Source organism: Monodon monoceros, unplaced genomic scaffold (assembly GCF_005190385.1).
Source record: "Monodon monoceros isolate NGI ecotype Baffin Bay Population unplaced genomic scaffold, NGI_Narwhal_1 Super_Scaffold_14, whole genome shotgun sequence".
Lineage (NCBI taxonomy): Eukaryota > Metazoa > Chordata > Mammalia > Artiodactyla > Monodontidae > Monodon > Monodon monoceros.
Genome location: NW_021703770.1, coordinates 33,840,558 through 33,867,080, shown reverse-complemented (window position 1 = coordinate 33,867,080; position 26,523 = coordinate 33,840,558). Strand labels below are relative to the sequence as shown.

The window sequence follows — 26,523 nt, the reverse complement described above, 5'->3', positions numbered from 1 at the left end:
TCAGAAAGAGAAAAACAAATACCGTATGCTAACACATATATATGGAATCTAAGAAAAAAAAAATAGGTCATGAAGAACCTAGGGGTAAGACGGGAATAAAGACACAGACGTACTAGTGAATGGACTTGAGGATATGGGGATAGGGAAGGGTAAGCTGTGACAAAGTGAGAGAGTGGCATGGACATATATACACTACCAAACGTAAAATAGATAGCTAGTGGGAAGCAGCCGCATAGCACAGGGAGATCATCTCGGTGGTTTGTGACCATCTAGAGGGGTGAGATAGGGAGGGTGGGAGGCAGGGAGATGCAAGAGGGAAGAGATATGGGAACATATATATATGTATAACTGATTCACTTTGTTATAAAGCAGAAACTAACACACCATTGTATAGCAATTATACTCCAATAAATATGTTAAAAAAAAAACAACAAAACAAAACATTAGCTACAGCAAAGTCAGGCTTCAAATGTTAAAAAAGGTATACATTTCTATGTAATGATATAATGCCACCAAAGATCATTCCTCCTTTCTGGACACCCCATGTGAACTAGCAGACAGTGCAAACATGTTGGGTGGATCACTTTTCCATCTTCTGTTCTTTATAACTGGATAATAGTCATGAAGATAGGCACTCTTAGCTTTAGGGACCAAATAATCCACAGTAGAACAAAAAAATGATTGGACACTATTGTTATCAGTCTGTGAGCAAAGGTTTTATTGCTATAGCAAGAGAGGGGAGAGTCAATCATCAAATTAAACCTCACAGTAGGACTTAGCCTTCAGAGTGTGTATTGCACTGCTTCATACAGTCAGGAGAACAAGATCATTTTCCATTTCTCTATTGAGAAAGATCAGTTTAGCCGACTGAGAACTCCTGTATTTAATAATTAATTTTGGTTAAATCTTCTTGTTTACCCTTTTTGGGAAAGAGTCTACATAATCCAGTCAGCTGGACTTTTAGAGAAGTCCTCTGGGCTGAACTTAAGAAGTTTATAGAATTAAGAGAAATTTATTTTTCCTCTTATTAAAAAGAGTGTATAATTTGTCCCAGGCATTTCGTAAGAATCACTGCTAATGCTAAAACTTCTTGGTTTAGGGAAGTTAGTTATAATTCTGAATCTGTTTTGTCATCCTAGGACCGTATCTTATATCCATTTTCCTCTATACCATATACTGTATTTAAAATCATGACTGGGGACTTCCCTGGCTGTCCAGTGCTTAGGACTCTGTGATTTCACTGTGGAGGGCATGGGTTCGATCCCTGGTTGGGTAACTAAGATCCCACAAGCTGTGAGGCGTGGCCAAAAAAAATTTAATTAGTTTAAAAAATAATAAAATCATGACTGGAGAGAATTTTTCTTTTCTTAAAAAAAATATTTATTTATTTATTTGGCTTTGTCAGGTCTTAGTTGTGGCACACAGGATCTCTGCTGTCACGTGTGGGATCTTCATTGCGGCATGCGGGATCTAGTTCCCTGACAGGATCGAACCTGGGCCCCCTGCATTGGGAGCACGGTGTCTTAAACCACTGGACCACCAGGGAAGTCCCTGGAGATATTTTTTTTTAATTTCATATAATATCTCAATTTTCCTAGTGTAAAATATGTATTTTTGTAGTAGAAAGGATACAAATGTTAATTTTTCAGGACAAAAAGAAATCAGGACTGAAAAATTCATTAGTTTGGTCAATGAATTTAGTAAGCCGTGGGGTTGTGTTGGTCACTATCCAATAAGGTGGCTCTATCCGAGGTGCTTGGTATTAATTTCATCTTAATTACCTCACCCATCCTTTCTGCGAGAAGACATGACCAAGAAGTTGTTCAGGAGATCTGAATGAAGAAGCGCAATACAGAGACAGCAGGGTTCCACCTGAAATGACCTCATGTACAGGGTACATGCATTAACTTAATATTAAAAATACCCACAAATGGTTTTAATTTGTGATTCAAAATAAACATTTAAAGAAATTTCCTCCACCCATCAATAAGAATAGTGAAAATATTCAAGCCCTGAGACTTAAAATGACCTCTTTTGGAATGAAAAAAGATGTGTTGACACTTTTATCAAATCAAGCAGTCTGACCTGATGAACATCTGAGGGTGCTTTAAGTCAGAGAATGTGCTTTCCACAGTATATATGAAACGTTTATATTTTCCATGGGTGTAATATTTACTGTAATTCATCCAGAATAAAAATAAACAGCCTCCTTCCATTAATCAAAATTAAAGCCACTGCTGAGAAATGGCAAGAAGTGACAAAGCCAGTATATTATCATGGCATATTTTATTGGTTCACAGGAAACCAAAACTCAGATTTTTCTCTGCTGACATATTTGCAGACAGACTTAAAAATGACATCAATTTTAGCCTTTTGTTAGGACACAACAGGGAAACTGGCAAAAACTAAGTTAATAAATACTTTCCCTGACCCAATTTTGTGTCTGCCCAAATCTTAACTCTGAGTCCCTGGCCCACACGAAATCTTTTCCAGCTTTTCTCTCTTGCGAGTTAACAATGTTGCCCATCGTCAGTTTTGGAGTAAACCTGAATTGTTCACACACAATTCATCAGTGCCACGATACCTTTCTGTAAGCAACTTGGTCTGATTTTACCATCTTTGTCCAAGGCTCAAGAAGGAGGAGAAGGATATATTCTTCTGCTGTGTCAAAAAGGTCTTCAAATGGCGGCTGTATTTTCACATAAATTTCTTTTTTCTTTTCCTGTTGGAGTCCAATGTCAAGAGTGGCCGAAAGAGCAATGTATGTGGCAAAAAGATACTAAGGGAGAAGGGGGAGAAAGGAGAGGATATTAGAAGAAACCATAATGGTTAGTAGATTCCTCAGCAAAGCCATTTTTAAAAAGTTAAGAGAAGCAAATAAGCTCAAGTGATTTTTTTTCTTGAAAAGATGTGTGAAATTACTTAAGACAAAGCAATGTGTTTATTCAAAGCCTTTGCTTTTCATTTTCTTTTCCTATTTCTTTGTTGGTTATTAGTCAACTAGCCACTGGATCTTGTATAAGTGTATGTGATTTGGGTATTCTATTTTTTCTCAGATTACTACTATGTATTATTACGATTGATTCCAGGTTATACGTCTCCTTTCCTTATGTTCATGACATTTCTAACACATTTGTGTTACTTTCCAAAGTGGTTTGTAATGGCTTTTTGGGAAAAAGAGGCAAGAATTCACCAGGGCTGAAAACTGACTATCAGTCTAGAGACCCAACAGACTACCTCCCCTACCCAACTGAGTTCCAGAGTTCTTAAATGTCTCCATCTGGTGTCCAATGCTGTGGAAGAGATACAAGAAGGAAATAAGAGTGAATGGAAAGTTGTACATGGAACTTCTAGCTTCCTAGACAAAGCTGGATAAATGTCTATTCCATTCTACTCATTTGTCTTGTCACTCAATAACAGCTATTTAAATCTGAGAAGCAAGTTAATAACATTTAATTTTTAAAATGTTACATACTGGATATGTCATGCCCTGTACATCACATTTAACTGAAGCTTTTGTTATTGTTTCATACTTAAAATTAATGAATTTTATGGCATGTAAATTAAACCTCAATAAAGCTGTTAAAAATAAAAATTAAAAAAAGAAAGACTATTGGTGATTTCTCCCAAAAGCGACACACTCCTTCCTCCGTTTTAAAGATTATCTGATCTCTATCATAATTTTTTCTTCATTCTGTTCTATTTACATCACTATATCAAAATAAATAGTTATCTAAAAAAAAAATCTCTAATTAATTGCATTTTATTTCAATTTTATTTTTATACTTAGACTCTGGAACTGATAATGCCTAGATTCGACCCAGGCGATAAGATAGATAGGTAGATAGATAGAAAGATATTTGTACCAAATACCAAATAACAGTCTTATGTAAAATAATCTTTTAAAAGTTTTAAAGGGTTCACATTAATAACATAAGCATTTACCATGTATCCACTACAGCTTAGACACTTGGATAGGTGCTATGTATGTAAAGATTAATGAATGCCTGCCCTGAAGGAGCCATTTGGTGTGACAAAGAGATGAAAACCAGTGGCTACAACACAGTATGATAAGTACTACAATAAAGGTATGCATTGAAAATAAGATCTTCAATAATTGCCTTTCTTTTTAAGCTCACCTCCATTAATCGCCTTTTAAACTTTACACTCAGATACGCATTTTTCTGTAATTCCCTAAACCTTGATGTTTGCCATTCTATACCATTGCACACATTGTTCCTTCAATCTTGTATATATGCCCTACCCCATGCACCTTGTCTGCCTCATAAGCCCTGATTTATTCTTAAAAACCGATATGGATTTCTCCTCTTCTAGGAGCCCTTCATTCATACCCTCCTCCCAAGATCATGCTTTTTACTACTACACTTATCACACTATAATGCAATCATGTATCATGTGTCTTCTCTTCTAGAACAAGGATCTTGAGGGCAAATACTGCAGTTTAGTCCTCTCTGATTCTCCAACTCCTAAAAACTGTTTTGGTAGAGAGTAGATGTTATAAATGTTTATTGATTTGTACTGAATCCACAGAAAAGACTCATTTTTGTCTTGGAATGGGGAAGGAAAAGGTTCAGAAACTCTTGCAAGAGAAAGGTAAGCTCCTTCCTAGTCTTTAATCTGAATCTTTAAAGATGAGTTGGAGTAAGTCAGACAAGATAGGGGAGTTGATGAGGACAGTCCAAGAAGAAGGAAAACATGGCCCAAGGCATGGAGGCCTAAGGGGGTTTTACAACCTTATAGAGAGCGTCTAGGCTCCAAGTAGAGAACACTGGCTAAAGGAAAGAGGTAGAATAAGAGAGGAGGATATAAAGGGAGGAAGGCTCCACAGCATGGATATGATCTGTTTTCCTTTGGTAAGGAATTTGAATTTTTACCTAAAGATATAAAATGGGGAATCTCTGAGGAGTGACATCTTTAGATATGAATTTTAGAAATAAATCACTGTGGCATCATACAGGAAAAACGGTTTGAGTAGATCAAGATTTGAGGCAGTTTGGAAGTTATTTTAATAGCCAGACAAAAAATTAAAGGCCACCCTCATCTCTTGTTTGTATTTTTGCAATAGCCTCCTAACTGGTCTTCTCAGGTTCTTCTTTGCTTCTTCATGGTCTTCCTTTTTTTAAACCACAGCAAACAGAGAAATTATTTTGTGTATCACTCCTCCATTCAAACTTTCCAGTGACTTCCCACCTCACACAGAATAACAGCCAAAGTCCTTATAATTACCTATAATTGGAGTATTTGGATGTTTCTCAGCGCTGAGAGGACAAGGATTATAGTTCATGATCTGCCAGTAGGGAAGCCCCTATAAACACCCCAGGCTCTCAAAACACTCTAAGAGCAGGGGTGGACCTGATATAGACTCTTGCCTTGAATCTTTAAAGGGCCCAAAGAAAATAACTGCTAACCTATACTTCTATACCTGGTAAAAAAAAAAAAAAAAAAAAAAAAAACCCTTCTAAATTAAAAGGAAATAAAGATGTCATAAGTCAATAAACAAAACCAGAATTCGTCACCAGCAGACCTACACTAAATTAATTAATTAATTAAAGGGAGGCCCTAGACAAAAGCAGGATGGAATATAGAACAATATAAAGCATAAATATGTAGGGAAATATCAATACATATTGATTGTAAAATATAATAATAATGAATAAGGTCAGAAGAAATCATAAAAGAGCCTAAGGAAAAGAAGTCAGAATTGACGGTTCAGATTTAAAGTGCAGTTGAAATGACCAACCATGAGGTCCGTTATAGGTAGAAAAGCACATGAGGTTAGAGTCAGGGTAGTAATACAATAACAAGCAGGGCAGAGTATCAAAGAACTAGAAGTGAAGATAAAGGAGAAGCCCATGTAGCATAGTTAAAAGAGAGGACTATAAAGTTCAGTGTATAACAGGCACTCAATAAATGTCTGCTAAATGAATGAATGGAAGATAGTGGCCTAATCTGAAATTACGATCTGAAAGGGAAATTTCAGAGTTCAAAAATTTTAAGCTGGAGTAGTTCCAAATTATGTTGAATTCTGGTATATGGCCATCCCTATAGTTAACTTAGGAGAAATGGAGATAAAAGACATTGGAATTGGGTAAATTAAGAAACACTCTAGTACATATGTTATAAGGATTATTAGTTTGGGTACTGAAAAAGCTTCAAGGTGATAAAAAAGAAAAAGTAGGGAGAAATTTCATGAGTCATGTATTGAAATTTTCTAGGAAGATAAAGAGAACTGAAAAGGTCTTTAGATAACATTAATGAGGTTAAGGAGGGAGGAAATGAGCAGATGGAGCCAACTCCAAAATTTGTTTTTCTTTTTTTTTTTTTTTTTTTGCGGTACGCGGGCCTCTCACTGTTGTGGCCTCTCCCGTTGCGGAGCACAGGCTCCGGACGCACAGGCTCAGCGGCCATGGCTCACGGGCCCAGCCGCTCCGCGGCATGTGGGATCTTCCCGGACCAGGGCATGAACCCGTGTCCGCTGCATCGGCAGGCGGACTCTCAACCACTGCGCCACCAGGGAAGCCCCAACTCCAAAATTTTTGAAGCTATTGAAAGATGAGTCCTGAAGAGCAGCAAAGAACATCTCTTTCTTCCTAAGGGTTGTGAAATACGGGAGAAGGGGCATATTTAAAAGACATTCTAGATGTTCTATTTAATTAGATAATCTGCAGTCTGGAAACTCCCTTCCCTAAAATGTAGGTACATAGCCTGCTGGATTTAATAGTCTAAAGTGAACCATACTCTTACCAAATGATTCTAAAATATTTTAAATGAAATTTGCTTCAGACACACATGGCAATTTTTCCTAACCTTGGGAGTTATTTAGAAGAATGACCTAAATTTAACCTGTTTAACAAGCTAAGATTGTATCAGATTAAAATCTACTCTTAGGGCTTCCCTGGTGGTGCAGTGGTTGAGAGTCCGCCGATGCAGGGGACACGGGTTCGTGCCCCGGTCCGGGAAGATCCCACATGCTGCGGAGTGGTTGGGTCCGTGAGCCACGGCCGCTGAGCCTGCGCGGCCGGAGCCTGAGCTCCACAACGGGAGAGGCCACAGCAGTGAGAGGCCCCTGTATCGCAAAAAACAAACAAACAAACAAACAAAAATCTACTCTTAAACATTTTCTAAACTGGAAGTTTTAAAAAGTGCACTAATTAATGTCTATACTAAGGTAAATTAAGAAACTAAAAACTAACATGATCAAATTAACAACATTAAAAAATGTCTCTAGAATTTGTTTCAGTAATTTCAAATTTACGCCAAAGGAAAGTAAATCTGACCCCCCAAATCACTTCAGTTAAAATCAGTTCCTATTTAGCAAAAAAAAAAAAAAGAAAAAAGAAAAGAAAAAAAAATCAGTAGTCAGGTTTTATTGGAGCAGGAATATCCTCTAATGGCAAAATAAAGCAACTGTTTTATCACTGAGTCAGCTACATTCAGCACTGTAGTTTAAGGAGACTTGGTGTGCCACATACCAAACTCTTTGTACAGACATCAAGGTGATCGCTTCGATTTAAAAGCATAACAGTGAAGAGGGTAATGTACAAAAGAGGCTGAAATGGTGACTAGAATAACAGTGATAGAAGTGACTGTCAGCTTCTGGTGGACACCCAAATCTACTCCTTTCCTTTCTACTCCCAGTCTTGCCTTCACTCCTGTCTTTTAAAATCTACTGCTACTCACAGTCCTGAGACCCTAGATGCCATTTATATACTCTATCATACCTTCTGGAATTTTGCTTTATGATTTTCTTCAGAATGACCTTCACTTCACTTTACCATTGACTATATTAATAGCACAGCTTTCTCGCTCTGACCATTACTCTTCATCTTTTTGTACCTCTCACCAAGCTTTGCTTTACTTTCAGTACAATCTGCGGTTTCTTCCTGTCCTCTAAATAAATCATGCACCACCTACTTTGTCTTACTTTCTTACACAATTTGGACTGAAAACTGCCCATCATTTCAACTACACTTTAAAAACATTCTTAATTCCTCCCACCTCGATCTTCTGACTTGTTGAGGCCAAATTCTGGGTCACCTTAATCATTCGTTCATTTTTCCAATTCTATACTCAAGCTCCCAATAAAAGCTATGATAGTTGGTTCAATTATAAATACTCTTCAAAATAAAAACAAACAACAACAATGACAAAAAACAAAAAACAAAAAACAAAACCCCACCTCAGCTGTGACCACAAAACTTGGCAAGATTTTGTTTATTTCTAAACTTTGCCATGCTCCTTAGAGCTCCCAACTGTACCCTTAGGCCTCTCCACATTCAGTGGACTTTATCTTCCACTCAACTGGGAGAAACCACTGGTATGGATGCCCTCAACTGTCCCCTCAAGAGCTTTCTTCTAAATCTTTCTCTTTCTCTGATGTTTCAGAATTCTCCTTCCCAAGGCTAAATGATTCATGCGTGCTGTTGACTCCATTTCCCCAGCACCATACAACACCAATTACGCCCTTAGTCTACCTTTCCTTTGATTTCATCTCCTTTCTAATGCTTCAAAGGTGTTCTAACAAAGAATCTCTCCTATTCTAATTGTCACCATTTTGTCCACAAACTATCACCCTTTCTCTCTTTCCCTTCCCAACAAATCTTCATACTCACTTTTCTATCACTTCTCAATCTATTGCAATCTGGTTCTCATGCCAAAGAAGCTAATGTCTCAGATTACTAAGAACCATGTAATTGCCAATTCAATGGTTTCTCTCCTTAATCTTCATCCTACTTGATTCCTTACGCAGCATTTTTTGCTTTGTTTTGTTTTTAATTCTTGGCTGCGTTGGGTCTTCGTTGCTGCGCACAGGCCTTCTCTAGTTGTGGTGAGCAGGGGCTACTCTTTGTTGAGGTGCACGGGCTTCTCACTGCGGTGGCTTCTCTTGTTGCAGAGCACGGGCTCTAGGCATGGGGCTTCAGCAGTTGCAGTACATGGGCTCAGTAGTTGTGGCACACGGGCCCTAGAGCATGCGGGCTTCAGTAGTTGTGGTGCGTGGGCTCAGTAGTTGTGGCTCATGGGCTCTAGAGCGCAGGCTCGGTAGTTGTGGTGCACGGGCTTAGTTGCTCCACGGCATGTGGGATCTTCCTGGACCAGGGCTCGAACCTGTGTCCCCCACATTGGCAGGCGGATTCTTAACCACTGCGCCACCAGGGAAGTTCCCTTACGCAGCTTTAACACTGTTGACTCTCTCCTCTGCCTTCAACACTTTCTCCTGATTCGCTGCCTATTTCCATACTTAGGCTCCTTTGTTGATTCCTCTTCCTCCATATCCCCCGCTTAAAGGAAGGCATTCATTAAAGTTTTATGTTCAACTATATTTTCTTCCTAATTCACACTCTTTCGGTTTCTCACACATGCCAGGCACTCTCTCACAGGACTTTCACAGTATGTGCTCTGTGCCCCCTCTATACTCCACCCTCCTCCTCTTTTCCCCTTTGCTGGGCTTCTATTCATCCTAAAGGACTGAGTCTTCCTTGACTCCTGAAGTCTGGCTTAGGTATCATTCTTATGTGTGCCCATAGGTCCCTGTATTTGTATGTTTCTCGCACTGGACTATAAACTCTATGAAGACAGATTTGGTCTGCTTTGTTTATTACTGTATCCCTAGCATCTAGCATAATGATAAGTTTAGAATGAATGAATGAATTAAAGACTTCATCCACTCTCAGAGACTTAACAATCAACTATATGTGGAAGAAACACAAATATATACAGCTTTAGACCTGATTTCCTTCCTGAACTGAAAACCTTTGCTTCTAGCTGCCTACTTATTATAGCCACATGGATAGCCTATGGACCTTCCAACTCAATGACTCAGTAATATAACACATTATCTTTTCCTTTTCCAGTTTTCATACGATTCACAGCACATTCTTTGACTCTTCCCCACTTTCCTCTCCTTCTTCCTCAAATGCAAGTCCTATGAATTTAATTCTCTACAATAAAACAAGGAAAAACTGACAAATATAAAACTATGAGGAGGAAATAAGGGGCAGCAGTTCCATCCCAACAAAAACCATAATAAAACACAGTCTTCTGTCCAAGCTAGATCAGACCCTTTCCAGGCTACTGCCTACTTCCTGACCTCACACTCTTACGGTGCTCTATAAAGCCACAGGGCTCCATGTACACTTTTTGTTGTTGTTTGACTATTTTGTTCCAGTTTTATTGAGATATAATTGACATATAGCACTGTAAAAGTTTAAGGTGTACAGCATAATGATTTGACTTACATACGTCATGAAATAATTACAATAAGTTAACATCCATCATCTCATATAGAAACAAAAAGAAAAGACAAAGAATTTTTTCCCTGTGATGAGAACTATTAGGGTCTACTCTCAACTTCCATATATACCATATAGCAATGCTAACTATAGCCATCATGTTGTACATTACATCCCTCGTACTTATTTATCTCATAACTGGAAGTTTGTACCTTTTGACCACCTTCATCCAGTTTTCCCTCCCCACACTCTGCCCACCTCTGGTGACCACAAATCTGATCTCTCTTTCTCTGAGTCTGTTTTTTTCCACAAACGATTTAACTGCATATCCCACAACCCCAAGGAGCTACAATTAGGGTAGCCATATGACTTCATTCTGGTTTAAGCCTACTATCCTGGCATAATTATTAATATTTCCCCTTTTATTTTCAAAAGAATCCTGATTTAGGTGATAAATTACATGGTCTCTCTACAGTTAACTGCCACCAGTTAGATAAAATGAAAGTTTCTCTAAAACAAGACTCCTGGAGGTGCTCAACACATATTTAAAGCTAAAAATAAAGGAAAGAAAGGCAGAGGAAACGCCCTTCTAAGGAACACACATTTGTCTAATTTGAAATCATATGAATTGAATAGCTGATATCAAAAGCCAAAAATCCCAAAGCAGGAATATTTTATTTAGAACTTGGATTGAAGTTTCACAGACTTCCCTGTTAAGAAAAGACAACCCTCAGAATGTGAGAAAATATTTGCAAATGACGCAACTGACAAGGGATTTGTCTCCAAAATTTACAGCAGCTCATGCAGCTCAATAACAAAAAAACAAACAACCCAATCTAAAAATGGGCAGAAGACCTAAATAGACATTTCTCCAAAGAAGATATACAGAGTGCCAACAAACACGTGAAAGAATGCTCAACATCATTAATCATTAGAGAAATGCAAATCAAAACTACAATGAGATATCACCTCACACCAGTCAGAATGGCCATCATTAAAAAATCAAGAAACAATAAATACTGGAGAGGGTGTGGAGAAAAGGGAACACTCTTGCACTGTTGGTGGGAATGTAAATTGATACAGCCACTATGGAGAACAGTATGGAGGTTCCTTAGAAAGGTACAAATAGAACTACCATACGACCCAGCAATCCCACTACTGGGCATATCCCTTGAGAAAACCATAATTCAAATAGAGTCATGTACCAAAATGTTCATTGCAGCTCTATTTACAATAGCCAGGACATGGAAGCAACCTAAGTGTCCATCAACAGATGAATGGATAAAGAAGATGTGGCACATATATACAATGGAATATTACTCAGCCATAAAAAGAAACGAAATTGAGATATCTGTAGTGAGGTGGATGGACCTAGAGTCTGTCATTCAGAGTGAAGTAAGTCAGAAAGAGAAAAACAAATACCGTATGCTAACACATATATATGGAATCTAAGAAAAAAAAAAAGGTCATGAAGAACCTAGAGGTAAGACAGGAATAAAGACACAGACCTACTAGAGAATGGACTTGAGGATATGAGGATATGGGACAAAGTGAGAGAGTGGCATGGACATATATACACTACCAAACGTAAAATAGATAGCTAGTGGGAAGCAGCCGCATAGCACAGGGAGATCATCTCGGTGCTTTGTGACCACCTAGAGGAGTGGGATAGGGAGGGTGGGAAGGAGGGAGACGCAAGAGGGAAGAGATATGGGAACATATGTATATGTATAACTGATTCACTTTGTTATAAAGCAGAAACTAACACACCATTGTAAAGCAATTATACTCCAATAAAGATGTTAAAAAAAATAAATGCTCTAAATCAAAATCTTAAAAGAAATTTTAAAATATTTCCTCTCTCTGATTGTACCTAAATGTAGGTATATTTGTTCGCCCTCCCACTTTTTTTTTTTTCTTGCTTTCTTGCAGCCAGTTTATCAGAACATTGTTCGTTATCACCTAAGTAACTTCTCTTTGTTCAAGTATCAACCCCCGCTATGATAACTAGCATAATCCTTAAGAGTAATATACTCCCCTCGCCTTCTTGACTCTTTACCAGTTTTATTATAAAATCACAGAACTGGAAGCATTAGAAAGGATCTTGAAAGCCCACATTGTGTGTGTTTATTGGCTTCCTTTGAGGCTTGGTCTCTGGTCTCTCCCTCTTCCTCACCTCCCTAGGAGGGTGGGGACAAAAGTGGTTACAGGGGTAAGGAGAAGAAAACTGATTTATCCATCCTTAATTAGGCCACACAGTAAAATTATAGTACATTCAACTTAATTTTGCCATTACATCTGAGAATGTCTTTCTAATATGTGTTTCTAATAATCCAGAGATAATCTTTAAGTGGATAACTGACCAACTGACTATATAATAACAAACATAAGGGATGTAATCATATATATGAAACAAAATTAAAAAGCTAAGTAACACATTTAAGGTCTATATAAAGATGGTGAAAATCATTTGTAAGTTGATATTAATTGACTTTATAATGAAATATAAAGATTATGCTTTGTTATAGCTAAGTAATATAGTCTAATCACAGGTTAGAAACATCGTTTAAGTATCCTGCATCATTTGCTTTCTTATTGGCCACCCAGTTCTTCCTTTTCAGCCACTGACTAAATAACAATGTAGCTAATGTTGGAGGGGACAACGCTCCCTTCATATCTTAGTCAGCTACTCAGATTCACATTAAAGTGGAGATTCACTCACAAACAGCTGTGGCCGACATGATTCCAGTTTAAACATTAACCTATGATTCTTTAACAACCCAGCAGGGAAGTTTCTGAGAAGGGATACAAGCCTGTCTGTGATCAGACTGCCTGGCAGTGCACTCAGCATGGCTCTCTCTAAACCCCATCTCTCCTGGAGACACTCAAAGGTTATGTAAGCAGGAAATGCACAATGGGTGGCTTGCCCGGCCCTGCTCTATACCTGTGCTTGTGACTCACTTTTCCTGGCATCTGTATCAGATATGCAAAAAAAAGCCATGCCTCTCCCTGAAACATCTCTTACAGTCTTGAAATGCTGGGAGTTAATTCTCTTGTTTAGCTAAACTCTCAAGGCTATGAAGAAAAAAAGGTGTAGGATAGATACCTTGGAGACAGGAGGAAGAATGGAACTGGAAAGTGGAATGGAGAAACAAACTGGGAGAAATGAAGACAGAGAGAGAGAGATTTTGATACACATTTGCCTTCTAAAGGATAGTAAGATGACTAACAATATTTAATTTAAATTATTTTTAATACACATGACCTTGTTGGAATTATAGGAAAAAATACAAAAATGTTTCTGCTTGCCTTTCAAGGAAATCTCAGATGCTTCATTACTTAGAGCTAATATCCCGCACGCAACAACTGTATTGCACTACATAGGAGACGGCTCAAATTAAAATATGATATTTCCCATTGCAATTTATATTTTTTCCAATGCTAAAATATTTTCCATGCAAGGTTTCAACATTGCCACTTAATAGCTTTCAGAATCATTTTGAAAGTGTATGTGATGAGCATATTCTTGGATGAAAGTGGATCCCAATCTCCTTTCAAATATATCATAATGCATTCCAGGCTTGGCTTTCTGACATTATATTGATTTTCATAGACCCTGAAATGTATTGATGTTTTCTTTACTGCATCATAAAGTCTAGATGAACATACCTGAGGAAGGAGAATTTGGGGTTCAGAGTTTATTCTTGTTTTTAACAGTGTAAAAAGCAAAAAAATAATGAAATAGCCTCCAACACTTTCTGTGCTATTTGGGTTTCTCTTTGTACCAAAGACTAAATGATGCCAGCTATGGGGTTAGATTCCAATTATCACGCTGTAGAAGCACCCAGCGAAGTACTTTCGCTGTGCCAAAGGTGAGCACAGTCTTTGCGAAAGCATCTTTTCCATAAGTAGGGGCCATTGGATGAGCTGCAGCTTGATACTCATCTGTGTTCCAACGAAAATAAGAACAAGTTCTGGGGAGCCTTAAAAGGCAAAGTCAAGAATAACACCAAATGCTGTAGCACATGTGTTGATCTGCTATGTTACATTTCAGCTGTTAGTTATGTTAATGGAACAGTTTCACATAATTTGTCTTGATGTATTTATTTTAATGATCATGTATATGTATCTTTCTATGACTGCCTGGTAACACTGATTGCATGATGTTCTGCTGTCACCTCCAGGCCAACTGCAGAACTGTATGATGTAAATGAGTCCCTCAGTAAACTAGGTACAAGATGTGTAAAAACCTATATGCTGTGAGATCTTAATACCGGATTACAGGACAACTAGCAGAGCATATCACCAGGCTAATAAAACTGGGGACATTTAAAAAGAAGATTTTCAAAATAACTTATTAAAGTATTCCAGAGATTAGGAGAAAACATTCATGCTTCAGCATTTGGCGTTTTTAGCAAATCCTTTTTTCTTAGACCCATTACTCCACTGCAATAGTAAAAGAAGTAACTCTAATCATGTAAGGCTACACAAAGATATGTATCTTTCACCATCTTCTAGTAACTGTCCAACATGCCCACCAAGAGAGTAGAGGAAATATAAAGCTGTCTGCTGTTGCTATTTCCTTCTACTTATTGGGAGGTAGCATTAGGATCCTGCCAGATGGACTGACAGGGTAGTATCAACAAAGACCTCACTGGCCCCTGAGAAGAAGAAATATCCCATAAAACCCATGACACTATTTCATACACTAGAAAGATAAAAGACGAAAACAACTTTGGCTACTGAAATATACAAAGATTTTTCTTAAACTTTTATTTTCAGTTTATACTAAACAAACTGTGCAGGCTGTGGAGATTCTGGAGCAAAGATACTACGCTTTCTTTGCTAGGTACAAGCGAGGAGTTCATTGGCAGTCTCTAAAGGGTAGAGGAAAAATGTGAAGGTGGAGGGTCAGGGTCTCCAGCAATAACATTAGAGAAATATACGATTGAGAGGATCAGAGTGGTCCTTTACCCTTGTCATTATCTCTTCCTCCATTGTAAACTGAAGCCAGCTTACAAGAGCTAATTCACGAATTTTCAGGAACTTGGTGAGTAGGTTGTTAAATTCAGTCACTATCAAAAATTATATAAACTTACAATTAAGCAAATTATATTAAAAACAAAGATGATGAATACTCAAAACCGATCACTTCCTGATTTTACTGTTTTACGACTGTCCATGCTCTTGAGGTTATTTACCTCTATTCTATCTGTCTGGTGGAAAATACTGTATAATGGTGGGCTGCTGCACCTCTCCTCCCAACTCTGTGCTCAGTAACACCATGTTGGCAGCTTGTAATCATCCACGGTGAGAGTATTTACACGCAGAGATCAGCAAAAGCTACAAATCAGGGCTGCTTATCCACTGCCCAGAGAGGTGGTTATTAAACATTTATCATCATACCACTGAGTATAAGGCAAAGATAATTCTCTTTTCCTATCATGATTACGAAAGAAAGAGAAATAAAGTAGGAAAAAAGCAAATGACAACAACTAATTCAAATACTCACTGGAGGCAAAGCCACATACCAGAATAAACTAATTCGGGCCAGATTATGCCAGTTTATAACACAGTTTACTTGAATACTGTATAACTGGCATCCATTTTTAAAAATACGGCTACAGTAAAGTTCTTTCTTTCTTTCTTTCTTTATTTTTGACTGTATTGGGTCTTCATTTCTGTGCGAGGGCATCCTCTAGCTGTGGCAAGCTCTTCATCGCGGTGCGCGGGCTTCTCACTATCGCGGCCTCTCTTGCTGAGGAGCACAGGCTCCAGATGCGCAGGCTCAGTAGTTGTGGCTCACGGGCCTAGTTGCTCCGCGGCATGTGGGATCTTCCCAGACCAGGGCTCGAACCCGTGTCCCCTGCATTAGCAGGCAGATTCTCAACCACTGAGCCCCCAGGGAAGCCCAAGTTCTTTTTAATAGTTAAATTAAAGTCAAACTACAGGAGCAGGGCAAGTAAGTTTTTCTTTAACATTGTTTGTTTACATCCTGAATAGTCTTTATTTGGAAAAGGGCAAAGTTAAACTTCAAATGTTAACTTTAACTTCAGTCGGATTAGGAAACCAGAAGAGGTAAGAGTTTAGTTGGGAAAAGCTTGTTAACTTGTCCTCATGAGAAAGTATAAGGAGAAGCTATGAAGGAGAAACATTAAAGCATCATGAGAAATAAAACTAACTGGTACTAATGGATCTTGATGCAGTATCTGGACCACAAAGAGACCAAAATCACTTCACAGATAATCTTGAACACAACAGAACAGATGTCCACTATGCTGTAACAACAACAAAAAACATATTACTGTACTTGAAGGCAAATAGCAAGTCACATGGGATCTTCTCAACTGAGCTCAATAATTCCATCCTTGGAGTTCATATAAAAAAATGAAATGAAACTGTGCTCCAAAAAGCTAAGGCAAAGAGTTCCTAGAGGAGTTTACAAAAGGAATGTAAATGCCCTGATATGGGACACTTTCAGAAATCACAAAATATTTACTTCAGCAAAAAGAGAAGTCTGTTTTCATAACTTCACAGCTCTAGCAGACATAGAACATCATTATCTGAGTTCATATGAGGAAGAAGAAAAATAATGAGCAAGTTCAAGCAATCCAATGTTTTTCTTTTTTTTTTCTGCAAAAGGAGGAAAGAATGATGATTTATAACGACCTCTCATACCCCACAAGGAACTCAAAAACATTATTGAGGAGCTATGCCGAGAGGGAATAAATTACAGATGGAGCTTTCCACAAATGGATTTTCATGTGAAGGACCTTGGGGTTTTTCAATTAGGAATCTTAAAGATGGGATCTAGAGATTGAAACATCCTGATACTGAGAGGCAAACTACTGCAGAGATCAACACAAGATGGAGTTGCACAAAAAAGATAATGTGATGACAATCAAATAGAGAATTTCTGGCAATTACTCAGACTCTACTAAGCAGAATTCAGTGCAAAAGAGAACGTAAGAAAATGGCAATAGGATAAAAGAGTAAAACAAACTTGAATCATTTTGGACAGAATGAAAAATCAAAAGGGAAAACAACATGTTAAATAAAGCCAAAAACAAACCACAAACTCAAGGGACGAAACAGACTAGGCTTAAGACTGACTCGGGCCATTGCTTAAGGTATTTTAAGCAAAATCGACTCAGTATATGATGGAATAAAATTCAAAAACAAAAAGAGTTATTATTAAGCAGTTTAGGCAACCTAAGCAACAAACAAGGATTTTATTTTTATAATTTTTGGATTCAATTTAAAGAACATTTTAACAGACAAAAGCAAAATAGATATTTAAACTAATGGAATTATTTAACCTCTAATAAAAATAATTCCTTGAAAATCAGTGAACAAAGAATAATTCAGAAAGAAAACCATGACTATATTAACATTTTGGACCTAAAAAACCTGCCTCACAGAGAAGCTAACCCAGGCCAACAAAGCACAAGAAACTGATACTAAAACCAGGGCGTTGAGGAATTACTTTACAATGAGAAAATCAACCACCAAACAGATGGGATATTTACGTTCACCTGCATGGCACCTTGGAAAGCAAGCTCAAATGTAGCAGGTTGCTTGGAGTCAAAATAAGGGAAGTTAACTATGACCCTATGAATGTTCTTTCCTTCCAGATCTATCAGGCTGACCAGCTGCTCACAGGAGCAGCTGGCTGAGGACAGCGCTTCAAGGGCATGGTCAAGGACTGCCTCTGTAACACCTCTCTTTCTGGATGCTGCTGCTGATCAATGCCTCTTCTTGCCCGGAACACTCTTTTTTTTAGATGTACTGGCATGTTCATTAGAAGTCTTGAGGCCTGTGAAGCCATTCTGTCTCTAGACAACTGCTCATATCCATTCTGAATTATTACACACTGATTTCATAGTTTAAGTTTCAGAAAGCAACCTTATTTTTAAGTTCCTTGAGTGAGGTGGGAGGAGACAGGGAGATTTCACTGTTGCTCCAGGGAAGCTTGTTAAGGGCTCCTTACTAAGAGAAATCTTGGACTATAAACACAGTATGTCTGGAAAGACAGAATATTGATCATTGTTGAAGCTGGGTGATGGTATATGGGGGCTCATGAAGCTATTTTTTTTTTTTTTTTTGCAGTACGCGGGCCTCTCACTGTTGTGGCCTCTCCCATTGCGGAGCACAGGCTCCAGACGCGCAGGCTCAGCAGCCATGGCTCATGGGCCCAGCCGCTCCACGGCATGTGGGATCTTCCCGGACCGGGGCACGAACCCATGTCCCCTGCATCGGCAGGCGGACTCTCAAACACTGCGCCACCAGGGAAGCCCCATGAAGCTATTTTATTTAAAAATTTTTTAACAATTAAAAGCACCCGGCTGGCAGTCATTTATAAATAATCAATTATTATCTATAATTAGGCTTACAATATGTTGCTAAGAATATAAGCATGCCAATGAGTTAATTCAAAAAATATTACAGCATCTTTTGTATGCCAGCTCCAGTTCTGAATATATGAGGTAAACAAAGCAGACTGTCTTCTTGGAACTTATAGTCCAGTGAGGGAAACTATTAAGGGTGAAATTCGATATTCAACATTCATAAAGATATTTTAAGATACCAAAGTGAAAAATTAAACAAGGTGATAAACAGATACTCCTTTTTTTCTAGAGACAATTAATCAGAAAGCAATGACTTAGAAGTTAAGAGTACAGAGTCTGCAGTCAGAATACTTGGTTCTAATTCCAAGCTCACTAATTGCTAAATGGAAAGTATTGCCTTAGGTAATTACTCAACTCTAAATCTCAGTTTCCTAATCTATAAAATGGAGAGAACACCAATATCTACCTCTTAGACTTTGTCAAGAACTAAATAAAATTATCCATGTAAAGTGATTTCCACAGAACCTGACAGATAGTAAACATTAAATAAATGTCAGGTATAATGATAATTATGGTTTAGAGAAGTTCAGGTGTTGATTTTTCTGGAAACAAAAGGATTAAAAAAGGATCTCTTTTGGTCCATAATCCTATAATATTCAAAATCTTAGGACTGAACATGGGTAGCTCGTATGAACATCAGGAACAGGGGAAACGAATGAATAACTGTAAGCCAGACAGCTGGCTGCTACATGTGTTCTTCCTGAGTCCAATTCACCAGCAAGTGCCACAAAATGGGATGCAGGACAAGAACCCTGTGGATTCCGTGCTCAGTGATTCATAGTGCTCAACAGTCCAAGCCCGAGTGGTACTTGAGACACCATCTCTCTGGTAACAAAAACAAATAATGTAACAAAGCCTGAATAATAACAGGCCTGATACTCAGAAACAACCTAATTATGAAGATTCTGAAATTTACCATTAAGCTATAAAGAGGTACATGATTTTCCACATTTAATCATCACCCCAACCTGACCCCTCACCCATGCCCATTCATCTTTTAAGAAACACAGCTTGATTCTTAATACTACTGCTGTATGAAGAAATAATGATCTCTGTTAGTGCACCTGAAAATACACCATCAGCCTAGAGAAGGAGCATTTAGCTCATACCACTTTAATGAAAATGTCAGGACCACCCTGAAGTATTTAAGTCCTGTAAATGCCAAGTAAAGAGAGGAGCTAAACAATTAAGGTAATGGATGACAGCAAGCAAAGAAAAAACTAAGCTGATTATCAAAAAAATCTTCAACACTGCCCCTCTTATGCCATAAAATTTTTTGAAAGGAATTTGTGGTTAACACTCAAGGTTTTGGTAACCTAAAATTAGCTCAGACTTCATTGGAAAACATTGTCAGTACAATGCAAATTTCATAGAGAAAGAGCTACATGGTCTCTTCTTTCTCAATCTTTCTAGCACTCTCTGGAAAAGTAGGCAAAAAAAAGAGAGCATATTCTTGAACTTTGATAGTATTTGGGTGGTAGCACCTGTATGTGTTTTGTTCCTCAAAGTGCTCCCAGCATGGATCAGAGCCTCATGTATACTAGATGTTTATGATAAATATTTGTGGAAATGTCTGCAACATTTTTAGGCAAGGGAAAATGTGCTTGTAACCGCTGGTCTAAGTGCTACCCAGTTTATGTTTCTTTCCTGTTTCTACAGTAATAGAAAATGGAGCAGGAGCAAAGGGGCCAAGTACATGGACATTACTGTAGAACCCTGAGGTAGGGCACAACCTGGAATGAACTTCATTTGGATCCACACTGTGCCTAAGATCACCTAATGGAAAATTTAAACAATTTGAGGCCAGAGACGTTGAGAAGGACAGCAATAAAACATTGTTGAATGAAAACATTAATGAATTCTGCATTATTATTATATCACAAATTACAGCTTCCTAAAAACACCAAGAGATGGTATAGGCCTGATGACATTAATTGACTTAGTTTTTTAGTTTCCTTTCTCTCTTGTGAAGTTGTGCAAATGTAAGAGTAAATCCGATCAAGCCACAGTAAATTTAAGAAAACTGAAATCATATCAAGCATCTTTTCCGAACGTAACTCTATGAGATTAGAAGTAAATTACAGGGAAAAAAACATAAAAAACACAAAAACATGGATCCTAAACAATACGTTACTAAATAACCAAGAGATCACTGAAGAAATCAAAGAGGAAATCAAGAAATACCTAGAGACAAATGACAACAAAAACACGACGATCCAAAACCTATGGGATGCAGCAAAAGCAGATCTAAGAGGGAAGTTTATAGCAATACAATCCTACCTCAACAAACAAGAAAAATTTCGGGGCTTCCCTGGTGGCGCAGTGGTTGAGAGTCTGCCTGCCGATGCAGGGGACACGGGTTCCTGCCCTGGTCCGGGAAGATCCCACATGCCGCGGAGCGGCTGGGCCCGTGAGCCATGGCCGCTGAGCCTGCGCTCCGCAATGGGAGAGGCCACAACAGTGAGAGGCCTGCATACTGCAAAAAAAAAAAAAAAAAAGAAAAACCTAAAATAAACAGTCTAACCTTACACCTAAAGGAACTAGAGAAAGAACAAACAAAACCCAAAGTCAGTAGAAGGAAAGAAATCATAAAGATCAGAGCAGAAATAAATGAAATAGAAACAAAGAAAACAATAGCAAAGGTCAATAAAACTAAAAGCTGGTTCTTTGAGGAGATAAATAAAATTGATAAACCTTTAGCCAGACTCATCAAGAAAAAGGAGAGAGGACTCAAATCAATAAAATTAGAAATGAAAAAGGAGAAGTTACAACGGACACTGCAGAAATACAAAGCATCCAAAGAGACTATTACAAGCAACTCTATGCCAATAAAATGGACAACCTGGGGCTTCCTTGGTGGCGCAGTGCTTGAGAGTCCACCTGCCGATGCAGGGGACACAGGTTTGTGCCCCGGTCTGGGAAGATCCCACATGCCACGGAGCAGCTGGGCCCGTGAGCCATGGCCGCTGAGCCTGCACATCCAGAGCCTGTGCTCCGCAACGGGAGAGGCCACAACAGTGAGAGGCCCATGTACCGCACAAAAAAAAAAAAAAAAAAAGAACAAACTGGAAGAAATGGACAGATTCTTAGAAAAGTATAACCTTCCAAGACTGAACCAGGATGAAATACAAAACATGAACAGACCAATCACAAGTAATGAAATTGAAACTGTGATTAAAAATCTTCCAAGAAACAAAAGTCCAGGACCAGATGGATTCACAGGTGAATTCTATCAAACATTTAGAGAAGAGCTAACACCCATCCTTCTCAAACTCTTCCAAAAAATTTCAGAGGAAGGAACACTCCCAAACTCATTCTATGAGGCCACCATAACCCTGATACCAAAACCAGACAAAGTTAATACCAAGAAAGAAAATTACAGACCAATATCACGGATGAATATAGATGCAAAAATCCTCAACAAAATACTAGCAAACAGTGCTTCCCTGGTGGCGCAGTGGTTAAGAATCTGCCTGCCAAGGCAGGGGAGACGGGTTTGAGCCCTGGTCTGGGAAGATCCCACATGCCGTCGAGCAACTGGGCCCGTGAGCCACAATTACTGAGCCTGCGCGTCTGGAGCCTGTGCTCCGCAACAAGAGAGGCCGCGATAGTGAGAGGCCCGCACAACGCGATGAAAAGTGGCCACTGCTTGCCACAACTAGAGAAAGCCCTCACACAGAAACGAAGACCCAACACAGCCATTAATAAATAAATAAATAAATTTAAAAGTTCACTACATATGTCAATATTAAAAAAAAATACTAGCAAACAGAATCCAACAACACATTAAAAGGATCATACACCATGATCAAGTGGGTTTTATCCCAGGGATTCAAGGATTCTTCAATATACACAAAGCAATCATATTAACAAACTGAAGAATAAAAACCATAAGATCATCTCAATAAAAGCAGAAAAAGCTTTTGACAAAATTCAACACCCATTTATGATAAAAACTCTCCAGAAAGTGGGAACAGAGGGAACCTACCTCAACATAATAAAGGCCATATACAACAAACCCACAGCAAACACCATTCTCAATGGTGAAAAACTGAAAGCATTTCCTCTAAGATCAGGAACAAGACAAGGATGTGGAAGTCCTAGCCACAGCAATCCGAGAGGAAAAAGAAATAAAAGGAATACAAATTGGAAAAGAAGAAGTAAAACTGTCACTGTTTGCAGATGACATGATACGATACATAGAGAATCCTAAATATGCCACCAGAAAACTACTAGAGCTAATCAATGAATATGGTAAAGTTGCAGGATACAAAATTAATGCACAGAAATCTCTTGCATTCCTATATACTAACAACGAAAGATCAGAAAGAGAAATTAAGGAAACAATCCCATTCACCATTGCAACAAAAAGAATAAAATACCTAGGAATAAGCCTAACTAAGGAGGTAAAAGATTCACAAGACTACAAGACACTGGAGAAAGAAATCAAAGATGACACAAACAGATGGAGAGATATACCATGTTCTTGGATTGGAAGAATCAATATTGTGAAAATGACTATACTACCCAAAGCAATCTACAGTCAATGCAATTCGTATAAAATTATCAATGGCATGTTTTATAGAACTAGAACAAAAAATCTTAAAATTTGTATGGAGATACAAATGACCCTGAAGAGCCAAAGCAATCTTCAGGGAGAAAAATGGAGCTGGAGGTCTCAGACTCCCTGACTTCAGACTATACTACAAAGCTACAGTAACCAATACAATGTGGTACTGGCACAAAAACAGAAATATAAATCAATGGAACAGGATAGAAAGCCCAGAGATAAACTCACACACCTATGGTCAACTAATCTATGACAAAGGAGGCAAGAATATACAAGGAAGAAAAGACAGTCTCTTCAATAAGTGGTCCTGGGAAAACTGGACAGCTACATGTAAAAGAATGAAACTAGAACACTCCCTAACACCATACACAGAAATAAACTCAAAGTGGATTAAAGACCTAAATGTAAGACTGGACACTATAAAACTCTTAGAGGAAAACATAGGAAGAACACTCTTTGACATAAATCACAGCAAGATATTTTTTGACCCACCTCCCAGAGTAATGGAAATAAAACCAAAAATAAACAAATGGGACCTAATGAAACTTCAAAGCTTTTGCACAGCAAAGGAAACTCTAAACAAGACAAAAAGACAACCCTCAGAATGGGAGAAAATATTTCCAAACGAATCAACAGACAAAGGATTAATGCCCAATACATATAAACAGCTCATGCAGCTCAATATTAAAAAAAACAAACAACACAGTCAAAAAATGGGCAAAAGACCTAAATAGTCATCTCTCCAAAGAAGACATACAGATGACCATGAGGCACATGAAAAGCTGCTCAACATCACTAATTATTAGAGAAATGCAAATGAAAACTACAATGAGGTATCACCTCACACCAGTTAGAATGGGCATCATTAGAAAATCTACAAACAACAAATGCCGGAGAGGCTGTGGAGAAAAGGGACCCCTCTTGCACTGTTGGTGGGAATGTAAATTGATACTGCCACTATGGAGAATAGTATGGAGGTTCCTTAAAAAACTAAAAATAGAATTACCATATGACCCAGCAATCCCACTACTGGACATATACCCAGAGAAAGTCATAACTCAAAAAGACGCATGTACCACAATGTTCATTGCAGCACTATTTACAATAGCCAGGTCATGGAAGCAAACTAAATACCCATCGAAAGACGAATGGATAAAGAAGATGTGGTATATATATACAATGGAACATCACTAAGCCATAAAAAGGAATGAAATTGGGTCATTTGTAGAGACATGGATGGACACAGAGACTGTCATACAGAGTGAAGTAAATCTGAAAGAGAAAAACAAATATTGTATATTAACACGTATATGTGGAATCTAGAAAAATGGTACAGATGAACTGGTTTGCAAGGCAGAAATAGAGACACAGATGTAGAGGACAAACGTATGGACACCAAGGGGGGAAAGCGGGGTGGGGGGGGTCGTTGGTAGTGGGATGAACTGGGAGATTGGGATTGATGTATATACATTAATATGTATAAAACAGATAAGTAATAAGAACCTGCTGTATAAATAAAATAAAATAAAATTCCAAAAAAAATAGAGTAAACCCTTAGAGATCCTGGGTGAATAGGGGTAATCACTTAGACTGACTTATTTGCCATGGGACCCATCAGCTGATTTCTTTGTAGGGATATAGAGGCACAACCGTTGCTCACTAGAGCATTAGGCCAGAATATTTATGAGCTGTCACATTACTGGGTGGAGATGTCAGGAATGGGACTTCCAAATGTCAAGATTTCATCTAGCTAAGATTAAAGACCTATATCTCAAATGTAAAAGATTTGAGATTTAGTCTAAAGTTGTTGAGAGGAGTAAAACAGGACAGTATAATATTTTTGTTTGAAGAGTTGTCACCCAAAAGACAGAGATTTATTTTGTATTGCTTCACAGAGCAGGAATAAGACTAAAGGATTAAAGTGTTTGGCTCAAAAAATGGAAAAAAAAAAAAAGGAAACAGTTCTCTCCCTTCTACAGGTATTTGAAAAGATGTTGATTTAAAAAAAAAAACGATAACCAACTTTTATCTGCCAGTAAAGGCAGAACTTATTTAATTTCCAGTTAAGATGCTATTATCTGGTTTTATTTTAAATGTGACTGAAGTACCTCCATAATTCTCTCTCTCCCCCACTACAGAGTGAGCTCTTTAAGCCAAGAACTTTGTCCTAATTATCTTTGCATTCACAGGACATCACTTGGCACATACCAGGCTCTTTGTGAATGTTAACTAAGAAGTGAGTAACAGAATATTATAAAATATAGCTTAAAAGTTTGTAATTATATGAAGCACATTTTGATTTAAGTGGTATTTTTAATCTCAGAATAAGTTATAGTATTGGTTAAATGAATAGCTGTTGGTTTAGGAGCTGCTGTTCTTCTACCTTGTTTTCTTCAAATTCCTACCTTCGTTCTCCATTAACCAGGCAATTGATAGAACCTTAAGTATTGACTCTAATGATAATAATACCTACTTATTTCATAGAGTGCCCTACATTAAACTACAAAATATTTCCATCTACATTATCTTATACAGACCTTACAAAGTCCTCTGCGGTAGACGTGATGAACTTTTATATGTAGAGCAGAGAAGGCAAAGTACAGCACTGAAGTAGGTTTTGCACCTCAAGTTTGAGCTTAAGTTTGTTCCCAGCTATGAAACCTTGGCAAAGTTAACATTTCAGAGATCTAGATTCTTTTTTTTTTTTTTTTTTTTCGGTACACGGGCCTCTCACTGTTGCGGTCTCTCCTGTTGCAGAGCACAGGCTCCAGGCGCACAGGCTCAGAGGCCGTGGCTCACGGGCCTAGCCGCTCCGTGGCATGTGGGATCTTCCCAGATCGGGGCACGAACCTGTGTCCCCTGCATCGGCAGGCGGACTCCCAACCACTGCGCCACCAGGGAAGCCCTAGATTCTTTTTTATCTATAAAAAATAGGATAAAAATACCTCCCATTCTTACTATGGGTATTAAATTAGAAAATATATGACTGCTTCTTGCAGAGACTCCCTTTTTCGGTACGTTGGCAGGCTAGATTACTTGAATCTTTTTCTCTATAAACTGCCTAGAAGTACTGGATAAAGGATAACTAATATCCTTTTAAATGCATAGCTGCGGTAGTAAGGAAAATTCCCATGGGTCAAAATTAAGGAGTGTACTGAAAACCAGGGTGCTAAGCATGAGCTGATGATGAGAATACCATGGGGTGAATCAAGGATGTGGGTTATAAGAGCCACAGGGTACAGGAGATAGGGCCTTGGACCCTCACAAAGTGAAAATGTAACACTGAGACCCATAC

The 26,523-nt window shown here is 38.2% G+C and overlaps 1 protein-coding gene across 1 annotated transcript in view; it reads right to left on the bottom strand.

The window, feature by feature from the left end:
• RGS22 (regulator of G protein signaling 22) overlaps nucleotides 1-26,523 on the bottom strand; it is a 172,967-nt gene that overhangs the window by 61,130 nt on the left and 85,314 nt on the right. Inside the window, exon 15 of the mRNA XM_029222809.1 lies at nucleotides 2,585-2,779. Coding sequence (XP_029078642.1) covers nucleotides 2,585-2,779 — 195 coding nt within the window. The remainder of the gene's footprint in view (nucleotides 1-2,584; nucleotides 2,780-26,523) is intronic.